Source organism: Coptis chinensis, chromosome 8 (genome assembly GCF_015680905.1).
Source record: "Coptis chinensis isolate HL-2020 chromosome 8, ASM1568090v1, whole genome shotgun sequence".
NCBI classification, from domain to species: domain Eukaryota; kingdom Viridiplantae; phylum Streptophyta; class Magnoliopsida; order Ranunculales; family Ranunculaceae; genus Coptis; species Coptis chinensis.
The window spans coordinates 6,000,414-6,013,001 of NC_141463.1; the positions used below are offsets into that span (position 1 = coordinate 6,000,414).

A 12,588-nucleotide genomic window follows, 5' to 3' on the forward strand; every position below is an offset into this window, starting at 1 on the left:
TCCAAAGATTTTTCTCTAGTTCTCCTTTAATTTCATCCCAATCATTTGCCCGCATTATAGAAATTGAAATGCATTAATATATATTTTCCAAACAATTATACTTGGTATCATTAAATAATTGTATATTTACTCACCTTTAAAATTCATCTTTTTAATTTTGTCAAATGGTTGTTGCACTATGTATTCTCTCTATTTCCAAAAACAACAAATGTTGTTTGATTTGTTTCATCTTGCACACAAAGTTTAAGATAGTACCTGCATAAAAAGAAAACATAATTAAGAAGATTAGTAATATATAAATTTTATGTGTTTTGAAAATTTAATTTGTTTACCTCTCGAGATGGTTCATTGTAAGTAGTTTTACATTCCTTTGCAAGATGGTTCATCTCCGGTTTCCACATGTTTGACGGATGATACATAATTTGCAAGATTTGTAGTTCCAACGATTTCCAAAAAGCTTTTACTTAATCTTGCTTTGCAAGTGAATGACTTTTTCTACAAATCAATATTTAAATAATGAAATAAATAACTTTTTGCATGCGCCTTTAAGTAATTCTAACATTACAAACTAACCTGGTTGCATCTTTCCTTGCCTAATTTAATTAGGGTCGCTTGATGGTGACTCTGTCCTTACTAAGTACTTCCGTATGAAGTAGGTTCACCTTTCTTTATGTTCCTCAAATTCTATTTGAATGTTTTCGGTCTCAAAGTTGCATTAGATTAGATTTATGTGTCAATATATATTAATTATTAAATAATAAACATATTAGATTATTTTTACCTCTTTTCTCATTTCATTAGACTGAGGGATATCCAAATTGAAGTATACTTGTGTTGTTGGATGTGACGGATGCTTTAAAGACAGACTATGGAGTCAAATTAGATAATAATAAAAATTAAGTTTTTTAAAATAATAAAATTAGACATATAAACATCAAGTATTATTGAATAATTTGCATACGTCCAATTTTTTTCATATAGAGTGACGTTAATATGACTATGACAATTCCATTAGAATTGTTTAGTCCAGCAATTTTTTCTGAATCTTCACCCCATAGAGCAATATTCAGTTCATAGTTCCTGCAAAAAGAGAAAAGAGATCAGAAATAAGAATTTATTTTGTAAATAAAATTGTCGAATTATTTATTTTCTTCGTATGTTACCTCTCATTCATTAGTGTAACATCTCTGAAACCATATGGGCTTTGAGCTGATACTTTTTTTAGAAGGCCTACAAAATCTGTTTAGTAGAAAATGTTATTACAAAAAATACATGTACAAAACAAAACTTTAAGTAATTAATAACATACCAACTGTGTTGATCGCTTTGACATAATAATCTTTTTTCTCCATGAATTCTTCAAATTCAACAAATGAAAATTTGTGGTGCCCTAATATTGATGTGTCTTCCTTTGAAGTTGTCAATGACTGTTTCTTTTTGAATGATATTGTGAAGTTGAATCTCACAGGTTGAAATTTAAATGGGGCTGCCTTTACCTCAAAATTTTCAAAATAATAAACTTCTCCTTGTTTCAATTTTGTGTCAAAGTCCTTTTGCAAAACTTTATCGATTTTAGCATGAATTTGGTTTTCCTGTCAACAACCTTTGAAAATCTCAAAGAAGATAACAACTTTGTTTTTATCAAAATAGTGCTAATTATTTGTAGCAACAAAACATTTAAAATTATCAAATAATGAAACTTGAATTTTAATATCAATAGCCCTGAACAAATAAATTTTACCTTTTCATCAATTAATATCATCTCAGCCCCAAAGAGTCTTTCCTTAAACCGTGATATCCATAGTCCCAACTTACTCGTGCTCTTATTTTGCAAAATCCACGAAAGTAAGGTTCAATTAGTCAAAAGTTTTGCACTTCCTTGCCATTTCAATGATCACGAAACCATTAACAATATCAAAATAAACATTAAGGAAGACTGGGAAACAAGTTTTATCAGATAAAATGCCATTCATCAGGTGGCTACATGGCAAAAGAATGCAGACATATCCGATTTGCAGAAGTTTTTGCCTCTTAATGTGATTTCATGTGAATAGAGTACTTTCGAGTAACAGAGAAAAAAGGTCAGAAAATTGGAGAAGGTATCCAGAAAAGCATTTGGAATACCTCTGGAGCAAAATCATCACATTTGACAAAGCCTTCAAAGTAGATGTTCCTTGTTGCAAGGTATTGGCTGTTTCCCAGTAAATTCTTTCAAACTAGGGACATTTTTAGCAATATGCTGCCCAATATTCATATGCTGTGGTGGTTGGTCTGCACAATCAGATAACTATAGTAAATGCCAGACATTTTAGCATCAAGATCTCAAACAGCCTTCTCTAGCACACTATGAGTCTGTTCCAAGATAGCCACATATCATCATCTCAAAATAGTAGCATAGAATAAATACTTACACCCAGATAGGATTTCAGACGCTTTGACAACTACATGCATGGATTTCTGCTTAGGAGCCTTCATAAACTGAAAGCAATCATCAGCAAAGATTAAGCGTTTTCCCCTTCTAACCTCCACACGCGATGCAGGTAGCAATACATGACCAACATGGTGAAAGACAGATGGATCAACGTGCAAACCATCCTGAAAAATCACCAACTCAGGTCGATGAAAAGTGAATCCAAACATATGCTAGAAAGAAATAAAATGAACACATCTAAGGTTATAATCGTTAATATGCAAGATTTAATAAAGTGTTTTTTCACAAAGAATTATCTGAGTCAGTTATATGTAAAATGTTCAATTTTGATTGGTTAAGGGATTTGGTATGGATGAAAGCAAGGATCTGGATGCCATTGAAGATGAGCACGGCAAACAGAAAATGGATTTGGAATTTTTTGAGGACTGGTACAAGGATGAAAATAAGGAATAGAACCTGTTCTAGGTATAGGAAGATGGAGAGGGATGGGCTGTTTTGGCCATTTAGTTTCTATTTCGGCTTTGTCTGTGCTTCTCTTGTATTTTGATCATGGCAGGAGTTCTTGGGGTATAATGGGGTCAGGGTCCTTCCCAATTGCCTTCTCTCTAATTCTTAGATGTTGATTTAATTAGCTTTCGATTAACTCAATACAATAACCTTTAGCCAATAACAATAATAAACAAACAGTCTCTTTGACACAATACTACTAATAAAAAAAGGTGAAAATAGAAACAATAACAATAACAGGAAAAATAACAATAATAAAAGAATACAAGTAAAATGTTTACAGGTTTCACAACCCACATTCAATTTCCAAATTTTTGTACCAGTTGCTTTTAGCTATATATGGTTCTCTAAATTATGTGCTTCCACAATACCAAATCTTGTTCAAGGAAATTAAATCGTTTATCAAAACAGAGACATATTTGACATTAATAGATTCCAGGACAGATAGTGAACCTGGTGTAGGACAAGCAGAGTAGAATTTATTTTAGTTTCAGTATTTTTAGAATTTATTTTCATACAATGAAGTTGATTTATTTAGTTGTTTTCCATTTGAGTTAAATTAGAATTAGAAACCTAGTTTCTTCTTGCCTATCAAGTTTTGCTTATCTATATAAAGCAGCCATTGTAGTTGTTTAGGATCAAACAATTCATTCAATCAAATTCTTCTAGTATATTTCTTGATTTCTATTCTTCTTCATCCTCTTCTTTCTAAAGTCCATTATTTGTCTTCTTTCATAATATCCTCCTTCAATTCTTTTCTTCAAAAAAATCTAGACAGTTTCTTTTAGAATATTAGAATGGAGATAAAGAAATTAGACCTAATAAGAACTACAGAAAAAGAAGAAGATGAAATTTGAAAATATGAAGGAAAATAGAATAGTAGAAAACAATAGTATAGCATGAATGCATGATATTCGATAATCTAATAATTGCATTCCTAAGAAACTTCTAATGACCTTCTTATATAGATGAGCCAAACTTGCTAAGCAAGAAATAATACTCTTAAGCAACTTCTAAGGACCTTATATAGATGAGCCAAACTTGCTAAGCAAGAAATAATACTATTAATTCTAATCAACCTAGGAAACCACTAAACAAATTAAGTTCCTATTTCTATAAAGATAAACCATAAATAAAGGAGTTTACTTCTAAAACACAGATCTCAATTAAAGGAGGTTACTTCTAGAAAACATTGAGGCCATGTAAGTAGTTACATAACTGTGATGGCTTGATTCTCCATCTCCCTGGTATGTTTTACTGTTGAACAGTTCCTCCTTCAACACATCCGAGGATCGCATCAGCCCCAAGCCGTACTAACCACCACCACCACCACCACCCCCAAAAAAAAAAATGAAGTCATGTAAATTGTTACATAACGATGGCTTAAGTCTCTATCTCCCTATCTTTCTACTATCACTGATGATCCTATGGATTGTCAAGATTGATTATCTCTTTCTTTAATGCTCAACATATTCAAGATTACTCATAAGTAAAACATGCACGAAAGTGTTGCTCTATGTACAACAAGGAACATACAGATTAGAAAAGGAGAATCAACTTTTAGACTCTCTGCAGATAACACCTGGACATATAACCATAGTCAGACAACAGAGAGTAAGAGGTCTAATATTATTCAAAAAGTTCAGGTTCAGGTACTAAAGCAGCATAGTAACAAACCTATGGCATCTAAGCTTTGTGAATTTGCCACAAGTCCAACAGTAGAGACAAGCCCATGAGAAGCTCTGAATCCAAGAATGCCACAAAATGATGCTGGAGTTCGGACACATCCAACAGTATCAGTACCTACACAATCAATACACTGCAATGAATTACACATGAAATGAACCAAATTCGCAAAACCTAATTCAGTGGGCATGATAAATTCAAGTGTTTTCAAGCCAAAAGAGCAGTCTGAACTTTCTTTTTAGTAAAAGAGCAGTCTAACCTAAATATGAACCAGTGAAAGGTCGAAAGTTAATAGCATTATAAGCTACATATATGTGTCAGACATCACAAGATGTCACACTGTCGTCATCTAGACCAAAAACTCGTGAGTAAACCATCCAAGGAAATTCAGTTAGATATATTCAACTAAAAACTTGACTTATACAAGATTATTAGGTACAGCCATTTCAGTGCTTAATTAATGAGAGTATGATCGACTACAAGGTTAATGTTCACTCACCCATATCTAATATTTCAACGGTAAGCTGGGAAATAGTATTTAATCTATCATATTTGTACCATATATAGCATTCATCATTCACAAATATCTAGGTTCAAGCATGCCAAATAAAACCCATACCTAGAGAAAAGTCGACAAGTTGAGCTGCAACAACCACGGCTGAACCACTTGATGATCCTCCAGGGACATGAGCTGGCACATCTGGATTCAGAGGGGTCCCGTGAATGCATATTCTCTCCAGTGATGCTGCAAATATAGGAAGTAAAAAATTATAAATAAAAATAAGCATTTACAATAGGATAGATTCTACCTTCATAGCAGTATAGCACATGACACTGAAAACATAAGAATTCCATGTAAAAAAAAGGAAGAAAGATAATACGTATCACATCATTATAGATCACATAATTTCCCTCATACAAAAACTACCAAGGATTTCAACTCTCTTAAACCATGTCAAAGCAATAAGCATAACTCTCAGCACTCAGCAGGTATGTGATGATTACTGAAATCTCCTCCAAGCACACTCTAGAGCTAAAATCTGAGCAATGTATTACTGAAATCCTTAAGTGCATGTCAAGCAATATCTACCAAAACTTTATCTGATATTCTAGCAACTCTCACTAGGTAACATAACTTGGCATTAGTGCTCCAACAATAAGGAAACAACTAGTACTTTCTTTTGAGAAATGATCAATACAGAATTATGAATTTCCACGTTTAAGCCACCCGATCAAGTGAATACACATGAAAAAATAAACAAAACCATACAGTCAGTTCAACGAGATCCTAGCTGACTAGTCAGAAGTCAACTTTTAACTTTCCAACTTAAAAGAGACTTACTGAGAACTTTGGTTCTGGAGGTTTTTATCTATCACAATTTTCCACAATCCGTGTCTAGTGTCTACTAACCTGACTCTCCTTTATCTGCCTTTACGCAAATATATCTACAGCTAGAATCCCCTGCTAACTAATTTTCCTCATTTTTTTTACTTCCACACATAAACACCATAAACAGCAATCAACCCGCAAATTTCTCAATAAACACGGAACAACACAATCAACAAAAGTATATATCAAAACAAAATAACCATGTTCAGAAAATCTCACCCAAAAGCCAATTCATCCATAACAGTCTTCCCAACACAAGTAGCCCCATTTTTCAAAAGACAGGAAACCGCCGCCGCAGTCCTCCCCGCCGCCTCATGCGTCTTCTTCCAATCCGGATTCCCAAACCCAGTCACATAATCCTTCACATCAAAACTGCAACAAACAAAATTTTCAACAACAGTAAAAAACAAAAGCCCGAGTTAAAAACAGTACACACTTGTCATTAACAGCAAAAAGTAAGACCAGTAAGCTTTTAAACGAGCTGAAGGTGGAGGAGGTTGAGGTGAAGGATAAAGATGGAATCTTTCAATAAAAGCACCAAAATCTTCTTTAATTTGATTTCCATTTTTACCCCTTCTTATTCTTCTTCTTCTTTTTGTTTCAGTATATATAATTATTCCAGCAACACCAGCAATACCAAGTATGAACCATGATGTTTTTGTACTTGGTACATTTATTCTACTTCCTAATTTTAATGATTTCCAAGTAGTCTCCAGTTTGATTGGTTTAAGATAAATTTTTTTTTAAGGTTTTGAGATCAATACTGTTTTTTTTTTTTTTTTTTTTAGTTGGGAGTTTTAAGGTTGGGTTTAGGGTTTAGGGTTTAAGGTGGGTTTTAGAGTGTGAGAGAAGAAAAGCTGTTTGTTTATTTGCTCTCCTCGAATCGGTTGTAGGGAATATATTTCTGCAACCGAGTTTATTTACTGTTCAATATGCATCGAGATACTTACTAGTTTTTAACCTTTATATTGTTGACGGTGGATGAAGACGGTTGTAGATATTTAGTTTCTATAACGGTTGTTTATGTATGGGCGGTGCTAATGTGCTACCGTGCACGCTGTCTGTTTTTCGAGGTTTGTTGCGGTAATGTTACGCGCGTGTTTTCTTGACCGTGGAGACATTTTTGGGCCTCTAATTTCAAGATCGGGCCTTTTATTTGAAGGTCCATAAGCTTTTTTAGAAGTAAGAACTGAGCATATTTTCATGAACTTTGGAGTATAATTATTAATTTGGCATGGCCAGTTGGCCACTAGCATTTGCATATTTTTATGCCAGGCTTCAAACTCCAGATGTAGAACTCGTGCAATTTTAGCTTTTGACCATTAGGGATATCAAGTGTAACTTTGAAATTTCTTAGCGCATTAAGCATGAATATCGGTTATATCATGCACAGAGCACCTCATTGGACTCGTATATTTGACTAGGAAATTATGGAATAATAATTGTTTTGGGATTAAATGGAGCGAAATCAAATGATAGGCAGCATAATATATATTTGGACTTTGCAAGAATGTATATTTAACAGATAATTTGCTTCTTATGTTGTTTGCCATAACGGAAAGTGAAACATTTTGTTTCAACTCAAACGGAGCTTGTGCAAGAAGAATAAGATGCAGACCAGGACACAAGGTAAAGAAGTAAAGTGTATGAGTGTATGAGCTCAACTTACACAAGTGGCAGGCCTTAACGGGAAATGGTGCTTATTAAGTTATTCACACAAAGCTACCTAGAAAAGTAGAAAGGATGTGTTTCAAAGTCTACAATATGGTGGTTGATTGATGTTAACTTGGCATGAAACTGCGTACCGCTCACTCACTCAGCAACTGACCATATATCCTTATCAACAAAGAAAGTTTTGCAAAATAAAAAGTAATTTATACAATTATACCCTGCGATATTTTCCTACGAAAACTAAACCATTGTAAAATGCCTCAATATTCAACAACTAACAGAGTCTATCACGTAATAGTTTGCTTGTTGGTAGATTAATGAATGCCCAGCAACATTGTTTGAGTACTGCAGGAAGACAGTATACTTCCCTTAGCATATAATGTGTGGTGAAGATGAAGAAAACCAAGGCAGCATACAGTCTTGGCTCGTTTATATTGTTTTGCCACTGATATGCTTAGCGAGAGCACAGCCATAAGAGCATAAGTGAAAGATGGTCTTAACATGGATCCCAATAAAAGTAGCATTCGAAGTCACTCCAATCAGTAATCGCAAGCGTGCAATCCAATTCTTGGTGAAAGGACTAGACAAATGAAAGATAAGAACAAATCACAGGAAAACAAACCCTGGCCTCCCTTTATACATACCTTTCAAGTCGTAATGCCTTAAAAAACACAATAATTTAGATAAGGACAGCTAATGTACTCTAAAACAATCAAACAAATATCAAACCCCACAATGTAGAAAAGAAAATCAATTTACAAGGGACAGGAGATCTGTAATCTGTTTCTGAAGTAAACTTCATTCTTCTCCTAGGTATCTTGAGATCACCCTACTTGATACGAATCATTGATACGTATTTTTTATGATCAGCATCCTATCGCAAAGATATACCTGAAGTTTATTCCAAGTTTCCAACAACTGGGCGTATAGCCCTTATGTTTCACCCCCTAAATCGAACAACGATGCACGATATATCATCTTTACTATCTCTATCTAATGCTTCTACAGCCAGTTGCTTAGCTGCCCTCTGTGGATCCCTGAACTTTCTTGCGATATCAACGGCTTCTTGGTTCTCCATAACCTAAATTAGTAAAAGAATAAGTAGAATTGTAAGTTTATGTCACTGGTGCATTATACATGTGTAAAGCAAGTAAACGCCTAGGAGAAAAATCACCTTCCAGAGACCGTCACTTGCAAGGATAAGGAGATCAGTTTCAAGATCAATATCTGCATTACGTGTGTCAGGATCCGATCGTAAATGTGACTTGAGGCTTTTGTCACCAAAAGCACGAGAAACTGCAAGCTGGCCATTCACTCGAGGGACATCTCCTGATAAAAAACCACAGACGTCAGCTTTAAGAATAGACTAGCATAAAAATATCTTAGCAACCCTGCCATATCCAAGTTGTACAATATCTTTTCTTTCTTACTATTAGTACTATTTTTCAGTTTGGTACTCAGCCATGAATCACTCACAAATTTTGTTTGTGTCTCCTAAGATGTGAAATTACAAACATATTGAATGAAGGACTACTAAACAAGAATCGACCCTCAAACATCATAATTCCGCCCCCCCCCCCCCCCCGGGCCAACATCTCTTCCCAAAGAGCCCCCTAATGAAAAGACACCTGGACATGATAAACTCATTTTATGTCCTGACCCCATCAAAGTGTCTCCACTTGCTACATGGCCAAATATTTTCAAAGAATCACAAAAGGAACTATTCCATAAACATCACCTCAAGAAGACAAAGTAGTGACTACCAAGATTTCCACAACTAAACCAGGACTTTTGTGGCCATGATTCTACAAAATGGAAACTTTTATATCCATGTTTATAGAATTACAGGAGGAACGATAATCCATAAACATCCACGGATCCACCCCAAGAAGAACAAAATAGAGACTACCAAGATTTCCACCATTAAAACCAAGATTTTTTGTGTCCATGATTCTACAAAATCAAAACTTTAAATCCATTTCATACAGGTGCTTTTATGAGAACACGCCCCTGAGTATCCCATGCTAGGAAGCCTGACACCAACATTTTCCTGATGCTAGAGACATGAAGAACTTCCTAAAAAAGTGAGTCCACTACTAGATTGAATGTTAATATCAAATCCCTTTAACAAATGATTGGTAACAACTTTCAAACATGTGTAGAGAGTCCCGACTTTGTGACTGTAACAATTCACTGTTTCATCTAAACTACCCTAGACCTTTGTCTTGAACAAGCCTCTGCTTCCAAGATGGAAATTTAAGGTCTTATAAGAGTAATGTTCTTCTGCTTATGCTTCAGGTACTACTTGTATCCTTCAGTAACAGGGGAAGCTTTTTAGAAGCAGGGAGCATTTGCAGTTTTGGATAACTTACTGCAAACTATCATGTTTAATTATGTGGTCTTCTATTTGGCACCTTATAATAAAGAGTGGGATGGAAAGACACCCTACCTTTCTCTGAGAACATAAAGTTTCCATTTCCACATATTCTCAATTATAGCTTAGTTTTCATTAAGGAATCTCCAAGTATACTTAAGACGCAAGATGCAACAGTGACTCTACATAAACCCATTTGTATACGAAGCGGAAGTGCCTCTTTAAGTGATTCCATCGCATGTGTAAAGGCTGTTTATCTGTTGAACTGAGCTGTGAACGATGCCACAACAGCCATTGATAAGTTGTATCCACTTATATGATCATTAATTTTAAAATAATCTCAGATAAATAACAGAACTCTTCCTACTACAAGTGTCTACTCTCTTATAAACAGCAACCACAACAGCATAAAAATTTCTATTAGTACATAATCTTACTAGTTTACACTTCATACTGAAGAAACGAGAATTTCATAATTTTACTCACTGCAAATACTAAAAGCTACAGACTGTAAAAGTACAAATTTATGTCACAGAAATCAGCAAGTCAACAGAAAGGTTGAACATTATTGAGAAAATTTGAAAAATATGGGCTTCTTTTCTTTTTTGATGAAAAAAAATTTAACTAAAAGCAAATAAGGCGATTGCATTACAATCAGAGGATGAAACATCAATGTGACCTAAGCACCCTATAAGGCCACTTCATTGAAAAGCAAACAAGTCATTGAACTTCCAAGAGTGCACCCTAGCTGTCTAGCAGGTAGCAACCTATACCCAATAGAATCGGTGTCTAAATACGCAGTGATTCCCAGTGAAACATCTACAGTCATACCAGGGTAGTTTATTGGAACTGATTTGGAATCTTAGAAAATAGTAAAGACTTGTAGCTACAAGAAGACCGTCCATCACTCAATACTAATAAATGAGGATCAAAAACAAAAAGTTAGGCAACCATTAAAAGAAGCATATAAACTTCGAATCATTACCACAAACTAAAATGATACAATTTAAGTGACAGGTTGTATGGGATAAAAAAAAGGTTGGGTTTAGAACGTCATGAGACAGTTCAGTTCATACGGGAATACCTGGCATGTTTGAGACAAAGCCGCCTTTGGTCTCAATGATTCCCCGTTCAGTGTTTGGCTCATGATCAACACTCATTTGTATTGCTTGCCCTCCTTTAGATAGAACTGCTCGTGAATCTCCAACATTTGCTATCCACAATTTTCGGCCGTTTATTAGAATTGCAGTGACAGCAGTGGAACCACCTCGCCCCTAAATCGGGATTGTGTGAAAGAATTGCCTCATCAGTCCTCACATACGCCTTCGACATTGACCTGTTAGGATCAGTCCAAAACTCTTCCTGAAACGACAAGTCGCAAAATTAAAGATCATATCCTCAGCTATAAAGAGGTGCCAGAGCAAATTTCTTTCTAACTCAGTAATTCATAAGTCAGAAATCCCACTTTACCATATCAGCCTAACAACTCACCTCTTTCAGTATATTGGTAAGCAAATGTTTTTGCAAATATGCTGGCACACTATCTCCCAAGTGTCCATCATATATAGCAAACAATCCAAGCTCATCTCCCCTTGTCTCTATGAACTTAGCTACATGGAAATCCTCCATTGGATGATTTGCTTTCCTTTTACTAGATAGAAACCATACTTTATTGAACCCTGACTACTCCTCCCTTTCCAGAGCCATACTACTAACCCGTGCTCCTACAAGCTAATAATGAAAGTTTCTTTAAACACAGGATGGTGCCAAAAGTATATTTCAATAACATGAATAGAATATTAACAGAATACTATAATGATGACAAATGATAAACCAGCTATGTAATATCTCAACCGATAAGAAAACACCTAAATACAGTCTGTAATACACTGATCATAAGAAAACAGCTTGAGCTTCAATGATGCAATCAACAACACAAAATGACTAAAGGAGGCCTGAGTAACGACTTAACTTATTGTCTTTGTTCCACTAACCATAAATACCGTTGTAAAAAACTGAAAGTTCAAAGAATACCCTTTGTAGCCATTGTTTTTTGCCCATACAGATAGCCAAACAACAACAATAAACAAGCAAATATATGCTTCTCTTAGCTAAAAAAAAAAAAAGATAATTCCATAATCCTAAAACCAGCTACAACTGCACTTTTAGTCTAACACAATTTAGATAACCAACTAAAGTAGTAAGTAGAACAACCTTTTGAAACCAGGAGTTTTCCATTAGGACCATAACTTAACCAAATTCAAAGGAAATCCATATTAACAGTCTTATCAAAACACTGTAAAATTTAAACATAAGTAAAGGGAGGAAATCTTCTCACCTTAGAATAGGTAGCATTGAAACAGCATAACTTATCCATAAAAATATATATATTTAGTAAACTACTACTTCTTTCACTGAATTCTCCACATCTACTTCAACTACTCAACTCAAATCCAACTTCCAACCAAATCCAACCTCAAAAAACCCAAAATTTCAGCTTAAACTTCACAGCCTGCATCACAAAACACC

General features: G+C 34.8%; 1 protein-coding gene and 1 pseudogene across 1 annotated transcript; both read right to left on the minus strand.

The window, feature by feature from the left end:
- Nucleotides 1-176: 176 nt before the first annotated feature.
- Nucleotides 177-6,757, minus strand: LOC147479557 (outer envelope protein 64, mitochondrial-like; annotated as a pseudogene).
- Nucleotides 6,758-8,296: 1,539 nt separating this feature from the next.
- On the minus strand, nt 8,297-11,711 carry LOC147479558 (putative protein phosphatase 2C 10). The gene is given in 5 exon segments (XM_086579889.1): nt 8,297-8,766; nt 8,860-9,014; nt 11,144-11,327; nt 11,329-11,421; nt 11,551-11,711. Coding segments are annotated over 5 exon segments (711 nt in total). The 5' UTR covers nt 11,689-11,711; the 3' UTR covers nt 8,297-8,625.
- Nucleotides 11,712-12,588: the final 877 nt, after the last annotated feature.